At 49.1% G+C, this 15268-nt stretch overlaps 2 protein-coding genes and 1 long non-coding RNA gene across 5 annotated transcripts in view; 1 reads left to right on the top strand and 2 right to left on the bottom strand.

Moving 5' to 3' along the window:
- LOC144326666 (uncharacterized) overlaps nt 1-2872 on the bottom strand; it is a 48554-nt gene extending 45682 nt beyond the window's left edge. Inside the window, exon 1 of the mRNA XM_077923363.1 lies at nt 2810-2872. The gene's annotated coding sequence lies outside the window, so the exon portion shown is untranslated. The remainder of the gene's footprint in view (nt 1-2809) is intronic.
- A 2621-nt stretch (nt 2873-5493) lies between these two features.
- LOC144326700 (uncharacterized) lies at nt 5494-6392 on the top strand. The gene is made up of 2 exons (XR_013391679.1): nt 5494-5710; nt 6137-6392. It is a non-coding gene; the product is annotated as an uncharacterized LOC144326700 (long non-coding RNA).
- Nucleotides 6060-15051, bottom strand: LOC114592582 (uncharacterized). Of its 3 annotated transcripts, none has more exons than XM_077923386.1 (3): nt 14916-15051; nt 13585-13738; nt 6060-9060 (listed from the first exon to the last, which is right to left on the bottom strand). In XM_077923386.1, the coding sequence occupies exon 3, from the start codon at nt 8409-8411 to the stop codon at nt 7584-7586; it is 828 nt and encodes a 275-aa protein (XP_077779512.1). In that variant the 5' UTR covers nt 8412-9060; nt 13585-13738; nt 14916-15051; the 3' UTR covers nt 6060-7583. The 3 variants fall into 3 exon arrangements, with proteins under 3 accessions (XP_077779512.1, XP_077779511.1, XP_077779510.1); XM_077923385.1 differs by lacking the exon at nt 13585-13738 and adding an exon at nt 9304-9436; XM_077923384.1 differs by lacking the exon at nt 13585-13738.
- Nucleotides 15052-15268: the final 217 nt, after the last annotated feature.

The raw sequence follows: 15268 nt of genomic DNA, 5'->3' as shown, positions 1-15268 counted from the left end.
AAGATCAGGCTACTAGCCGCTTTGCTTCGCCATATACACTGGTTGGCCTCTGTTATTTTCTCCTACCTACCGTATTTTTCCCTCCATAAGGCACACCTGATCATAAGGCGCACCTAGTTTCTAGAGGGGGAATTCAAGAAAAAAATATTATTTAAAGGGAGCGCTGAGCAGAGCTCCCCGGTGCCCTGCGGAGGCGTTGCGCCACTAAGGCAGAAGCTAAAACAGCTAGAGGGAGTGCTGCGCAGCGCTCTCTGTAGCTGTTCTGGCTTCTGGGGTAGCCCGCGAAGCCTCCGCAGGGCAGCAACGAGCCTTCATCCCGGGCTTCCCCCGCCAGCCCTGACAAGCTCTGGGAGTATTCCCCACCTCCCGCAAAAGCCCACAGGAGCTGTGACCCTTTAAGGAGCGTGCGGCTCCTGCGAGCTTTTTTACGAGGTGGGAGAAGGGACTGACGCAGCCAGTCAGTCCCTTCTCCCTCCTCAGGGAAAAGCCCCCAAGAGCGGCATGCTTTTTAAAGGGTGTGCGGCTTCTGCGGGAGGTGGGGGAATTCTGTAAGATTATTTGGGGAAGTTTTTCTAATGAGAAGATATTGTCACAGATGCTTGTTTTTGCCATTCTCAAAAGTGTGAATTTTGTCTGCAGAGATAACATGCCTTTTCTTCACAGGAAAAATGTTATAAAATAAACATACAGAGTTGAGGGGAAACCTTAATCCCATTGTTCCTTTGCAGATTTATAGACACAGAATCAACCCCTTAAATTCTAAGTTCTAAGAGGTTCAATGAACAGATGGTTTGCAGCGGAAGAGATCTGCACAAGTAGCTAAGTGTGAAGCAGTAAAAATGAAAGTGCAACCTTGTGAGCAGAATACTCCACACATCTTGGGGTCTTTGTGTAATAATTGTGCAAGTCAGACTTGAGGCAAGTTCTGAAGGCTCTTCAGGGCTGGCAACCTCTTCCCAATCCCACTGGGTTCCAACAGCCGCACTAACACTTAACTGTACAGAATAGGCACCTGGATGCAGAAGCCAATCCAAAGGGGTGGCTGGTAGTGGAGGAGGTGAAATGCTTAAGTTCTGAGTTTTTCATGTGCGCTAAAACTCAGTCTGCTTGGCTGTTGTTTTTTATTAAAAATATGTTTACCAACATGCTATAATATTATTGTTTTAGTTAAATAAATCGTTTAAGTTGTTATTAAGGAAATGATTATTTTTCTCCTTCCAATAAATTACAGCAGAACCGTTGTCCAAATATAGACAGTTAACTTATTAAACCTCAGAATGATTTCATAATTATCTGTCTGTGTATTTCTAATAGTATAACCAAATCAGAAATTTTTGATTTAAATAGAATCATACTGACTAGTGATTTACCGTAAATTGTGATTGAAATCAATTTGATTTATATCAAATTCACCCTGATTGCAATCTACCACAATGTCTGAAATAAGGATGGAACTATACAGAGGCGAACAGGACAATGTCCTGGCAACGGCTACTACTTGGGGGCTAAAACGGCTAAATGAAAATATCAATCCTCACACACTCAGTTTCATCTGCAGGGAAGCCAAGATGCATCCTAGCAGGACTTTTGGGTTTGCGCTAGGCTATAATTGGTGGTATTCAGGACAATCCAAAGTATGGAGATGAGTCCTAGTGAATGCAGATGATCTGGGAAAGCCAACACCCTCAGCAGGGAGGCTGGGTGATGGGGAGGTCAGTGGTGCTGGAAGGGGAGGGGTCTCTGTTGAGGCTCCTCCCCTTCCTTTAACCCTTCCATGGACTCCCTCTCTGTCGAGGCTCTTCTCCCTTCCATGGACTCCCTCTCTCCGTTTCCCCAGCCAAAAGGGACCCAGCCAGGCGCCCCACAACCCCAGGGATTCCTGGGGACAAACTGCTAAAATCAGCAATGCTACACTGGGTCAGAAATATAGGTCATGATTAGAGCTGGGCGATAAATTGGTATATTGCCCAAGACTGGCTTGAAGTTTACATCGTGATAACTGTTTCCTAATACTGAGCTGGCAATATATTACGAATCACAATGTCTGCAAGGGCTAGGCAACACCTGCTTTTCAACATTGCGATAACTTACCAGCTAAACGCTGTAATGTTAGTAGCAGCTAAACCTCACAATATCACCAGCTAAATGTTGCCATGTTATCAGCAGCTAAACATTTAAATCAGCCACAAGATCTGAAATAAGGGTGGAACTGTACAGAGAAGAGCAGCACAATGTCCTTGCAATTGCTACTACTTAGGGGTCTAAAACGGATAAATGACAATATTATCAATCATCATCTCAGAGGGACTTTTGGGTTTGGGCTTGGCTAGCAAATGGTGGTATTCAGGACAATCCTGTATGGCAATGATGATCTGGGACTGCCAGCAGGGAGACTGGGGAATAAGTGGTGATGGAAGGGGAGGGGTCTCTGTCGAGGCTCCTCCCCCTTCCTTTAACCCTTCCCTGGACTCCCTCTCTCCCTTTCCCCAGCCAGGCGCCCCCAGGGAGAATGGGGGGCCTCAGCCCCACCCCCAGCCCTGCTTGGGGTCCTCCTTCCCCTTCCCGCCAGGGCAGCTGAGCATCTCTCGGCCCCCCAGGAAAGAGAAAGGGGAGTCTGGCGGTGCTGCTGCTGCCCAGGAGATCTTGCCAGGTGTAGATCCCTGCAGGTGTTGGGTCCCCCCTTCCCCCCTGGGTCGGAGCCTGGATCGGGGCCCCTGTCGACGGGCCCCAGGGAGGGCGCTTTCCTTACGGGGGGGTCTCCCCTTATCCCCCCCTTCCCTATTCCCCCCTCCTCTCCCTCCCTCTTTACCTCTTGGTCCTCCGCCTCCCTGGCTCCGGATTAGTCCGCTTTCCTTGTCTGCAATAGAAAGGGGGGCGGGGCGACGGGGGGCGGCTCTTCAGCGACGCCCCTCCTCCTCCTTTCCCTGTCTGGCAACTTCCGGCGCATTTCGCAGCGACAATTCCGGCTCCTTATCAGACGCGCGCGTCCCTAGAGCTACATCTGCAAGAGCAGCCCCTCCCTGTGTTGGGATGGGAAGAGGACGGGACGGCGCTGCCTCGGGGGCTCCATGGGGTCCTGGCCCCCCTCCTTCCTCCTCCCCACAGCAGGGGGCGAGATGGCTTCGGGGGGCATCATATCTGGGGGTGACCTGAGTTTGCGGGGAGAGAAGGACGTGGTTTTCAATCTGCAAACAGGGAGGTTTGGAGGGGAGAGGCTGAGTGAGAAGGAGGGAAGGGCTGCCCCTCCTCCTGTGGGTCAGGAGAGTGGGGGAGGGGCGGACCCAGGGAAGCCCGGGGGGTCCCTCCCCCCCCAGCCCAGGGGGGGTCCTCTGTGAAGCCCAGAGATGGACCCCCTGGGGGTGGGAAGAGACATGGGGCTGCCTGAGAGAGAAGGGGCGCTTCCTTTCCTCTCCCCCCTCCTCCCCACAGGCTCTCCTGCGCCCAGAGACCCCCCTGGCCAGGCAGGGAGAGGGTGGGCTCCCCTTCCGCCATGAGAGGAGGGCAATGGGGTTGTGAGGGGGGGGAGAGAGAGACCCCTTTCTGCTCCCCTCACAAGAGGATCCCCGTTGTGTCTCTGAGGGACAAGAGAGGAGGCGCCCCTCCCCCCACTGCTTCTTTCCCTCAGCGACTCCGAGGGCAACGACTTTTCCCGCCTTTTCCCAACTTCCCGCCCTTCGAAATCTGAGCCTCGCCTCAGTTTCAGGCGCCGAGGAGGCAGATTCCCCGGGCTCCCTGCTTTCTTGGTGGATTTCTTCTCATTCGCCCTGATTTCTGCTCATATATCTTGCTTTTGGAGCTTCTCTAGAAAGAAGGCTGTATAAAAAGCCCCTCACCACCTCCTGCATCCCATAAAGGTAAAGGTAAAGGTACCCCTGCCCGTACGGGCCAGTCTTGACAGACTCTAGGGTTGTGCGCCCATCTCACTCAAGAGGCCGAGGGCCAGCGCTGTCCGGAGACACTTCCGGGTCACGTGGCCAGCGTGACAAAGCTGCATCTGGCGAGCCAGCGCAGCACACGGAAACGCCGTTTACCTTCCCGCCAGTAAGCAGTCCCTATTTATCTACTTGCACCCGGGGGTGCTTTCCAACTGCTAGGTTGGCAGGCGCTGGGACCGAGCAACGGGAGCTCACCCCGCCGCGGGGATTCGAACCGCCGACCTTTCGATCGGCAAGCCCTAGACGCTGAGGCTTTTGCCCACAGCGCCACCCGCGTCCCTCCCTGCATCCCATACAGTATGTCAAAGTCTGATTTCTTCCCATTTGCTGTGTATAATTCTTCCTCCAGGACTGTTCTTCCTTCCTGCCAGTGTCACTTCCCAACTACTTCTTCCCTCACTGCCCTTAAATAGCTGCTTGGGGTCTAGTTTGGGGCCTGCATAAAGAACCTCTTCTCTTTTCTCGTTTTAGCTGTAGGTACGAATTCACGGCCAAAAGCCTTATTGATACACAATTTTCCATCCGATGCCTGCTTACTCGGAAGTAAGTCCTACTCTGCTCCCATGTGCGGAGCCAGCAGCTCAGGCAGTTCTGCTAGCAGGAGGCCAAAGGACCCAGAGTGGTTTGCAACCAGGTGGTTTCCAAATGCTGCCCTTTTTGATACGTTTCCATTTATTCTTTTGTGTGGGGACTGGCCAGATTGAACGCCCCCCCCCCCATTCAAAAGAAAGACTAGCAAAAGATTTCAAAGGCGAAATTTCCAAAAGATGACACTTTGTCCTGGATTTAAGACAAGTCAGTCGAAAACTCATGGGCTTTTTTGGCGTTTATTTGGGGCCTTGTCTAAAAAAAGGTTCTACAGTTTTGGGAGTGTCCTGGTTTTTCCTTTTTGAAATATGGCAACACTAATTATTCTGGGCTCTGCTTGAACTGAAACTCCTTTTTAGAGCACAGCCGGTAGAGCATGAGACTGAATCTATGGGTCGTGGGTTTGAGCCTCGCTTTGGGCAAAATATTCCTGGATTGCAGGGGGCTGGACTAGATGACCCCCGTGGTCCCTTCCAACTCTGCAGTTCTAGGATTCTACCATGTGTAGAGGAAAGATCGCCCTCTTGTGGGCAGTGGAGGAATGATGTAATGTTGGTTGCCTTGTCACTCACATGCAACACCACAACAGTCCTGTGAAAGGAAGGGGGAGCATTTCTGCAGGCTGATGTCCATCCATCCAGCTGCCCAGGCCCCAGCACCTCCCCCTAAGAGTGAAGGGTCCCAGTCTGGAAATCCTCCCTTCCTGCTGGAGATGAGGCAGTGAGGGATTCCAGACAGACAGAGGCGCCCTTGCCCTAGAATTCCCTTGCCAGCAGGGAGACTTCAAAAGCCCCCCTCCCATGCCTCCCCCTTCCCTCATTTAGTATGGAGACTTTTCATCTTGTGGTTTGGTCATTTCAAATCCAGTTTTTCTCTCTTTTAATACTGTTGCTGGTTTCCTTGTTTAAATTATTCTGTTTACTAGTGATATTTCACATAGTGTTTGTGAATGCAAAGCAATTAATATTATTTATTATTATTATTATTATTATCATCATCATCAGATGTCAGAGAGAGAAAGTAACTTTTGGAAGACCTCTGAAGGCCTTCAGGGAAATTCTTGATGTTTGACATTTTACATGTTCCTTTGTCATAGAACCAAGCTGGCACCATCCATTGGTTCTGGCAGGGTTCCAGTTCTTGCTCAAAAAGATGAAACAGATGCACGTTGGGCTGATGAGGAGGAGGTGAGGGACCAGGAGTGAGACCTTGGGGTCATGTTAGGTAACTCTGGGAAATTGTTGACCCTGTGTGCACTGGCTCGGGAAACTGCAAATCTCACGCTGGGGATGTTTAGGGAACCGATTGAAAATACACCTGCCACTCTCCTAATGGTTGTAGTGCAGATCTTGTTGGCATGCAAAGGGTCGCAAGGCCAGCTGGCTAGTCCCAGGTGGGTCATCTCCCTCCAGCCGTCCCGCTGCGAAGACCCATCAGCCTCTGCTCCGATGTAAATCAGCGACCCAGGCTTCAAAGCCAGGGCACACTATATCAGCAGAGCGAACTGCAGACACAGAACAGGCGTGAGGCTTGTGGAAGCATACTACAACTACGGATTTATTAATCATAAATCAGGATAAAGAAACATTTCGTCTCTCTCTTTGTATTCTCAGAGAGACAGAGAAAAGCAAAAGCTATACGCACAACGGAAGCATACTGTGCTGGAATGTAAACAGACAGGTGACACATAACAAACCCATATCTGCTCCTTAAGGAGGAATGGAAATTCTCAACAGACCTATGGTGTGAACACATTTGGAGTACTGTGCACAGTTCAGTATCTGGGACCTTTCAGTTTGGAGAGAAGACGAGGAAGGAAGGACATGTCAGATAGAATGGAGAAAGAGGATAGAGAAAAGGCCCCCCCCCCCAATAAAACTAAAACTCATGGAATCCAGTGAAGCATGAAGCAGGAATGGTGGAAGATTTAGGAGAGCGAAAAGAAGGGGGCCCCCCTCTCTGCATCCAGCCAGTCCATGATGGCAACAGCAACAATAAGATAATTACATCAATAGTATGCATTGCTCTGCTGGCAGGAGGACTCCCTCGGATCATGTCCAGTTGCAAAAGTGCAAGGAGGCTTTCCACCCTCAGGGCCCAGAGGGGGATCGTGCCTTGGGGCAGCTGGTGGAATTGGAGGAAGCTGACCCTTAGCACTCTGGGTTTGGGACCTACCGGAACCGCCTTCCACATTATACTCATCCATATTGTTTCTCGTCTGCGTCATTTTGGGGATAGCATTCTACACACACTTGCGTCACCATGTGCCCCCCTCCCAACATTGCTCTGAGATGCTCTGGTACGGCCCCTTCTTCCCTGTGCCCCCTTCCCTCCTCATGCAAAACGTGCAGCTGGGAACAGAGCCTTTCCTGGTTATGCCAGGGAATGCCCCTTTTATTTCTCCTGCCACCAAATATATCTATACACATTATATCTGACATAATGCATCTATAAATCAAAAGAATAGATCAGGGTTTCAAGATTACCTTCGGCATATAAGTAGGTGCTTTCAATCTTTCTGTGTCTTCATGGTTCCACTATTGCAACTATAACAATGGGAGTTATGCTGCTGTTCCTATAATATTAGTCTAACTCTGCTTCCAAAGCAACACCACCAGTCTCAGCTCCACTTTGAGCAACTCTCCATTCCCAGATATAAACATTTCCAGCTCCCTCCACCAAACACCAACACCAGCTCACTCTCAGTCCACCCTCATTCAGAAGCAACACTACAGATTCACATTAAATATTATATTATGCTTACTATTGTGAAATTCTACCTTCAATACTTTAAATAAACGTCTAGACCACGTTACAAACAACAGAAGCTCACATACGCTGCATGCAATTCAGATTGATTTCTTGTTATTGATGTGAAAGAAAGTGTCAACTTGGAGAGAACCAGGTTCTATACTCTATAAACCCTTTCTCTTCTTTGAGTTAATTCATGGCCTGTAGGTGTTACTGCTCTTAGAGCTCTTACCCCTCAGAGTCTTTTGAATGTTTTATAATACTTCCACTACAACTGAACCTCTGTCCACTTCCCTGGGACTTATATTGTTACTCCCCTGTATGAGTTTGTTGATGTTTTGTAAGAACTCCACTTGTACTGAAGCTCCTTCCACACTCCAAGCATTGAAATGGTTTCTCCGTTCTGTGAGTCCATTGATGGCATCTAAGGTGTCCACTCTGACTAAAGCTCTTTCCACACTCCATACATTTAAATGGTTTCTCCCCCGTGTGAATCAGATGATGGTTTCTAAGGTGTCCACTCTCAGTGAAGCTCTTTCCACACTCCATACATTTAAATGGTTTCTCCCCCGTGTGAATAAGATGATGGTTTGTAAGGTGGCCACTCCGACTGAAGGTCTTTCCACAATCCATGCATTGAAATGGTTTTTCACCTGTATGAGTCCGTTGATGAATTCTAAGTGTTCCACTATCAGTGAAGCTCTTTCCACACTCCATGCATTGAAATGGTTTTTCACCTGTATGAGTCCGTTGATGAATTCTAAGTGTTCCACTATCAGTGAAGCTCTTCCCACACTCCATGCATTTAAAGGGCTTCTCCCCTGTATGGGTCCGTTGATGTTTTCTTAGTGTTCCACTGTTAATGAAGCTCTTACCACAGTCCATGCATTTAAATGGTTTTTCCCCTGTGTGAGTCCGTTGATGAATTCTAAGGGTTCCATTGTGACGGAAGCTCTCTCCACATTCCATGCATTTAAATGGTTTCTCCCCTGTGTGTGTCCGCTGATGAATTCTAAGTTTTCCATTGTCACTGAAACTTTTTCCACATTCCATGCATTTAAATGGTTTCTCCCCCATGTGTGTCCGTTGATGTTTTCTTAATGTGCCACTATCAATGAAGTTCTTTCCACACTCCATGCATTTAAATGGTTTCTCCCCAGTGTGAGAATTCTAAGTTTTCCACTCTCAGTGAAGCTCTTCCCACACTCCATGCATTTAAATGGTTTCTCCTCCTTGTGAATCCATTGATGTCTTCTTAGTGTTCCACTATAAGTGAAGCTCTTTCCGCACTCCATACATTTAAATGGCTTCTCACCCGTGTGAGTCCGTTGATGTTTTCTTAGTGTTCCACTGTCAATGTAGCTCCTTCCACACTCCATACATTTAAATGGTTTCCCCCCCACGTGTTTCTGTTGATGACTTCTGAGTAATCGATTATCAGTGAAGCTTTTTCCGCACTTCATACATTTAAATGGTTTTCCCCCCGTGTGAATTCGATGATGTATTTGAAGTGTTCCTCTATCAATGAAGCTCTTTGCACACTCCATGCATTTAAATGGTTTCTCCCCTGTGTGAGTCCGTTGATGTTTTCTTGGTGTTCCACTGCTACTGAAGCTCTTCCCACACTCCATATTTTCAAATTATTTCTCCTCTCTCCTTTCACACTCCATACATTTAAATGGTTTCTTTGTTAATCCTATTGGACATCGCCCGCCAGAATTCTGATAGGCCTTCTCCATTGTCTTCTTTCGATGGGGTGGGGTAGGGAGAAAATCCTATTTGTTTTCTAAGAAGAGAACAAAGGAATATTACACACATGAATTACAACCTCCACTTATTTTAACATCTTGTACATTCTCTCCTGTCCTCCATATGTTCCAAATTTTTCGGAAATGCAAATGAAATGATGTCAAATAATAGTAATGCATCATCAACATTTCATAACCCTTAATTATAGTTAATGAAGCAGCATTATCTCAGAATACGGTAGACTTTTGGGGTTTACTTTTTACATAAAGTGGTTTCTCACAGGAAAGGGAGCTGCTCTATGTCCATGAACCTGGCCAATATTCATCAGGGTCCTAAGTTCACCATGAAGTTCTTCATCCTCTGCACAATAATCTGTTGGGTGTAGTGAAGGGTTAACCTTCTGTGCCTGGAGTCTGAGAGGAGGAGACAACAAGGGAAGTAAGCCAAAATGTGAGGAAAGCAGCTTGGAATTCTGTGTAATGAGTGGAAATCGAAAGCATTCTGTTAGGACGCTGCAAGCAGAGAGAGAAGATGCAGCTTAACACGGATGGCTATTGGAGATTGTAAATTCGCTATTTTGTTCCAATAAAGAGATATTAGGACAGAAGAAACGTTTGGCACTGATTTACTGCCCTTTCAACATGCGACCGCTGTGCAACTTTGCTAATTGCTAATTGCTTTACGACCTGCAGAGGCTCGCAGGGGAAGTGTGGCTGGGCGCCGAACGATAAAGCAATAAAACTATCGAACATAATCCTCCACCCCTTGGGCCACATTTTGTCCCCTTCAACCTCTAGATCTTTATTCATCACCTGCACATTCCCTTTGGCCTCAGGAGGTCAATACTGACCATTTTGGGAGACCCATATGTAAGTCTAGTGACAAGGCTTGGTGCTTGTGGTCAGTTGAAGGAGTGCTCAGTTGGAGAATGTTATTGGGGTGGGACCTCCATCTCTCAGCCTTGCACTTGAATGGAGAGAGCTGGAGGTGCAGAAGGAAAGCAGCTGAAGCCTGACTGCTGGGAAGGCCAGATTGAGACACCCACCCCAATTATGATTTATAATAATTATATGCCGCCGGGTCTCGCACCCGCCTCCTGACACTGGCTTATCTTAGCGGTGATTCCCTGTCCAGGCCTCTCTCACTGTTCTTCCTCCTTTGCCCTGGGTGGCCAAGGGCTTCTGGATATTCTAGCTCTGCTCCAACTGGGAATTATTTATTAAATTGTTATACCTCTTTTCATTTGAAGATCACAAGATAAAAATATGTGTTACACTGAAAAAGGTGAGTACTAAAGGTGAATAACACTGATTGTGGGAAAGAATAGAAAGATGATGAAACCAGTGGTGTGTCCACCTGAATGCAATATAATAAGCATAAGAATAAGAATAATGAAATGTAAAGAAGAAACCAATCTTCAAATCAGTTTCATATTCCCTGGCTGTATTTCTCAGCCATGATTGTGACTCAGAATCTTAGCCACACTTTTTTCTAGAATATCAACTGGACATAGGAGCCAGACATCCCTGGGATTTCATCCAGACATTCCTTTAGTGTGGGCAGCAGCAGCAGCGGAGGAAGGAAGGAAGCAACTTTGGGGGCAAACCATTTCCTTCTGAAGGTCTTCCCCAGCGGCCAGCAGGGTTGATAAACTGCTCAATGGGGACACCTTGGCTTTATAGTGTTAGGGTCTGGATACCAATCACAATCCCTTGGCAATGTCTCAAGAACCCTTAAGATCCAGTTCCACCAACTCCCAAGTAACACTGAGCCCTAGAGGAACCTTCTATGCTGAGTTGAGGCATCTCTGGCCCTCCAGATGTGGTTGGACTCAAAGTACCACTTGCCCAAGCAAGGATGGCCCATGGCCAGGGAGGATGGGAGTCTTATCTGGTGGGACAAACTTTCCCCTTCTTCCCCCTCCCCTGAAAACGTTGAATATCTATATTTCATTTCCTCCTTCCTCCGTGATCTCCAACATCTTCCTGATACAGTCCCACCAACTGCTGACATTCCCAAATCATCCTGCACCACTGACTTCCCAAGGCGGCTGCATTGTGTCTGGGACACTGGCAATGGGACAGCTCCTTCCACTGGATGAGAGGATAGAGGGTTTATTCAGGGCTGGCCAAATGGGACTCAGCTCCGTCCCCTCCTTGCCCCTCCCTGCATCTGCTGCCTGAGGGGGCTGCCTCAGTTTCCCTATTGGGGGAGCAGGCCCAGAGAACAGCCTTCTCTCTTCCCCCAAAATACAGGAAACACGACAAAAAGGCCTTGGAGTGTCACCGTGGAACATAACAACAACAACAACAACAACAACAACAACAACAACAACAACAACAACAACAACAACAACAACAACAACTGGTGGTTGTTCAACAACTGAGCAGCCAAGCATGCTGAGACTCAATTTCTCGACTTTAAGAAAGCCGACTTCATAAAGCTTAGGGAAGTGTTGGGTGAGATCCCATGGACAGTAATACTAAAAGGAAAGGGAGTTCAAGATGGCTGGGAGTTTGTTAAGAGGGAGATAGTAAAAGCACAACTTCAGGCAATACCAATGAGACGGAAACATGGAAGGTGCCTAAAGAAGCCAGGGTGGCTATCTAAAGAACTTTTAACTGAGTTAACATTAAAAAAGGATGTGTACAAAAAATGGAAAAGGGGGGAAACCACCAAAGAGGAATTCAAACAAATAGCCAGCACGTGTAGACACAAAGTCAGAAAAGCTAAAGCACAAAATGAACTCAGGCTTGCTAGAGAGGTTAAAAGCAACAAAAAAGGCTTTTATGGGTATGTTCGTAGCAAAAGGAAGAACAAAGAAACCGTGGGGTCACTCAGAGGAGAAGATGGTGAAATGCAAACAGGGGACACAGAAAGGGCTGAACTCCTCAATGCCTTCTTTGCCTCAGTCTTCTCCGATAAAGAAAACAATGCCCACCCTGAAGAATTTGGAGCAAATGATTCAGCAGAGGAAACACAGCCCAGAATAACTAAGGAGATAGTACAAGAATACTTGGCTAGTCTAGATGTATTCAAGTCTCCAGGGCCAGATGAACTGCATCCAAGAGTATTAAAAGAACTGGCAGATGTGATTTCAGAACCACTGGCAGTCATCTTTGAGAATTCCTGGAGAACAGGCGAAGTCCCGGCAGACTGGAGGAGGGCAAATGTTGTCCCTATTTTCAAAAAGGGGAAAAGAGAGGACCCAAATAATTATCTCCCAGTCAGTCTGACATCAATACCAGGGAAGATTCTGGAGCAGATCATTAAGCAAACAGTCTGTGAGCACCTAGAAAGGAATGCTGTGATCACCAATAGTCAGCATGGATTTCTGAAAAATAAGTCATGTCAGACTAACCTGATCTCGTTTTTTGACAGAATTACAAGCCTGGTAGATGAAGGGAACGCAGTGGATGTAGCCTACCTTGATTTCAGCAAGGCATTTGACAAGGTGCCCCATGATATTCTTGTAAAGAAGCTGGTAAAATGCGGTCTTGACTATGCTACCACTCAGTGGATTTGTAACTGGCTGACTGACCGAACCCAAAGGGTGCTCATCAATGGTTCCTCTTCATCCTGGAGAAGAGTGACTAGTGGGGTGCCACAGGGTTCCGTCTTGGGCCCGGTCTTATTCAACATCTTTATAAATTATTTGGATGATGGGCTCAAGGGCATCCTGATCAAATTTGCAGATGACACCAAACTGGGAGGGGTGGCTAACACCCCAGAGGACAGGATCACACTTCAAAACGACCTTGACAAGATGGGGGACACCTGGCTTGAGAGCAGTACATGTGAAAAGGATCTAGGAGTCTTGGTTGACCACAAACTTGACATGAGCCAACAGTGTGACGCGGCAGCTAAAAAAGCCAATGCAATTCTGGGCTGCATCAATAGGAGTATAGCATCTAGATCAAGGGAAGTAATAGTGCCCCTGTATTCTGCTCTGGTCAGACCTCACCTGGAGTACTGTGTCCAGTTCTGGGCACCACAGTTCAAGAAGGACACTGACAAACTGGAACGTGTCCAGAGGAGGGCAACCAAAATGGTCAAAGGCCTGGAAACGATGCCTTATGAGGAACGGCTAAGGGAGCTGGGCATGTTTAGCCTGGAGAAGAGGAGGTTAAGGGGTGATATGATAGCCATGTTCAAATATATAAAAGGATGTCACATAGAGGAGGGAGAAAGGCTGTTTTCTGCTGCTCCAGAGAAGCGGACACGGAGCAATGGATCCAAACTACAAGAAAGAAGATTCCACCTAAACATTAGGAAGAACTTCCTGACAGTAAGAGCTGTTCGACAGTGGAATTTGCTGCCAAGGAGTGTGGTGGAGTCTCCTTCTTTGGAGGTCTTTAAGCAGAGGCTTGACAACCATATGTCAGGAGTGCTCTGATGGTGTTTCCTGCTTGGCAGGGGGTTGGACTCGATGGCCCTTGTGGTCTCTTCCAACTCTATGATTCTATGGTTGTAAGTCACTTTGGGCTGCCCTGGGCAACAGAAAGCAACCAATAGATTAAATAAACAAATAACAATAACTGAAACTGCAGCACAGTGGTACCTCGGGTTAAGAACTCAATTCGTTCCGGTGGTTAAGAAAGTGTTCTTAACATAATGGGGCCTCCTGCTGCTGCTGCGCCGCTGGACCACAATTTCTGTTCTCATCCTGGGTTAGCGGAGTCTGTAACCTGAAGCGTAATTAACCTGAGGTACCACTGTAATAATAATAATAAGGCAGCCTCTTGAGGGGGGGACACAGGAACCCACCCATTTCCATAACAATCTTCCCCATCCCTTAAATCCCACAGATTTAAGAGATCTGATATAGTGGGAATAATGGAAAGCAGGTGAGAAGGAGTTGGGCCCAGGTGTCTCTGGGGGGGAGACCTTTAGATGCTTCTGCACGGAAACACAGGCATGTGGGAGAGACTGGAGTTGCCCAGAGAGAAGCCTCAAAGGGGGGGGGGGGAATAATAAAGGGGGCTTCCTCCCTTTCCTCTTTCCCCCCATGGTTGGACTCGTTCTAACAGCCCCCAGCGCCCCCTGCAGCTCCTGATCTGGGACCTAAGGCAGGGCAAGGACTGAGCTTCAGGGGAGGAGAGGGTGGCTGGATAGGGGCTCCTGCTCAGGGATCTCTCCCTGGTCTACGTGGAGTCCTGGCAGATTCCTGGGCAGGAGGGAGAAGTCAAGGCAGGCGGCCCCCCCCAGTCTCTCTCTCTTTCTCCAAGATGGCTTTGATCCCTCCCCAGGGATGCTTCCCTTTCTTCCTCCCTCCGCCCCCCCAAGGGTCCCCTTTCCCCAGAGGCCCCCCTGGCCGGCTCAGCCTACCTGCCAAATCTCTCCCCATCCCAGGAGGGAGACGGGGGGGGGGTCTCCATCCAGGCCTCTCTCGCCCCCATTAACCCTTCCATGGACTCCCCAGTCTCCCCCCAAAGGGGACCCACCAAGCCTGGATGGCGGCGCCCCAGGGATTCCTGCCGGGGGGAAGCCGGAACTGGGGCCTGGGTTCAAGTCCCATTTCCTTCCGGGGGGGCGGCTGAGCGGCGCCCCAGGGATTCCTGCCAGGGGGGGGGGGCTCCCATTTCTATTGCCTCAAAGCGGCCCAAGGGGGGGGCAGGGGAGCTGCGCATCTCCTTGCGCTGCAAAGGAGATTTTGCAATGCAAACCCTGCCGGTGCTCCCTCTGCAGGAAGCCCACCCGCACCCCCCGTCGCATTTCCCATAGTAAAAGGCAGGAAGGCTGATGGGGGGGGGGGCATGCAATGCAATCCCTGCGAATGGAGGGGCCTCGATCTCCAGCCGGATTGCATGGATCGGGGCCTCTGCAGATAGCGCCCAAGCCGTTGTTGGGGGGGGTCCCTGCCCCCTTTCCCTCCCCGCCCTACAGCTTTACCTCTTTGTCCTCTCTGTCCCTCCGCTTCCATCGCTCGCTATTCTATTCCGATTTCCTTTCTCGGGGGGTCTCCAAGGACGCGCCCCCTCTGAGGGAGGGGCTCCTTTCCCCTCCCCTCCGGCTCCCTTTCCGACTGCGTCTGCCCAGAGAGCTACGGAGAAGAGCCGCCCCGCCGGAAGGGGGGTGGGAGCAGGCGAGGCCGGAGCGGAGGGGGGCAAATTAGCTTTTCTCCCGGGAGGGGCGTCTCCTTCCCTGCCGGCAACTGAAAGCAGCTCCTTCTGCCGCCTGCAAAGGAACCGAGCCGCCCCTGATGTGCTTCCCTCCGGCCAAAGCTGCAGAACCCCCCCCCCCCC

Source organism: Podarcis muralis, chromosome 2, assembly GCF_964188315.1.
Source record: "Podarcis muralis chromosome 2, rPodMur119.hap1.1, whole genome shotgun sequence".
In the NCBI taxonomy this organism is placed as follows: domain Eukaryota; kingdom Metazoa; phylum Chordata; class Lepidosauria; order Squamata; family Lacertidae; genus Podarcis; species Podarcis muralis.
This window is presented reverse-complemented; position numbering and strand designations above follow the sequence as displayed.

Coding starts and splice junctions, on each gene's coding strand:
- LOC114592582 (XM_077923386.1), bottom strand. CDS start 8,411: ATGGAGTGTGGAAAGAACTTCATTGATAGTGGCACATTAAGAAAACAT.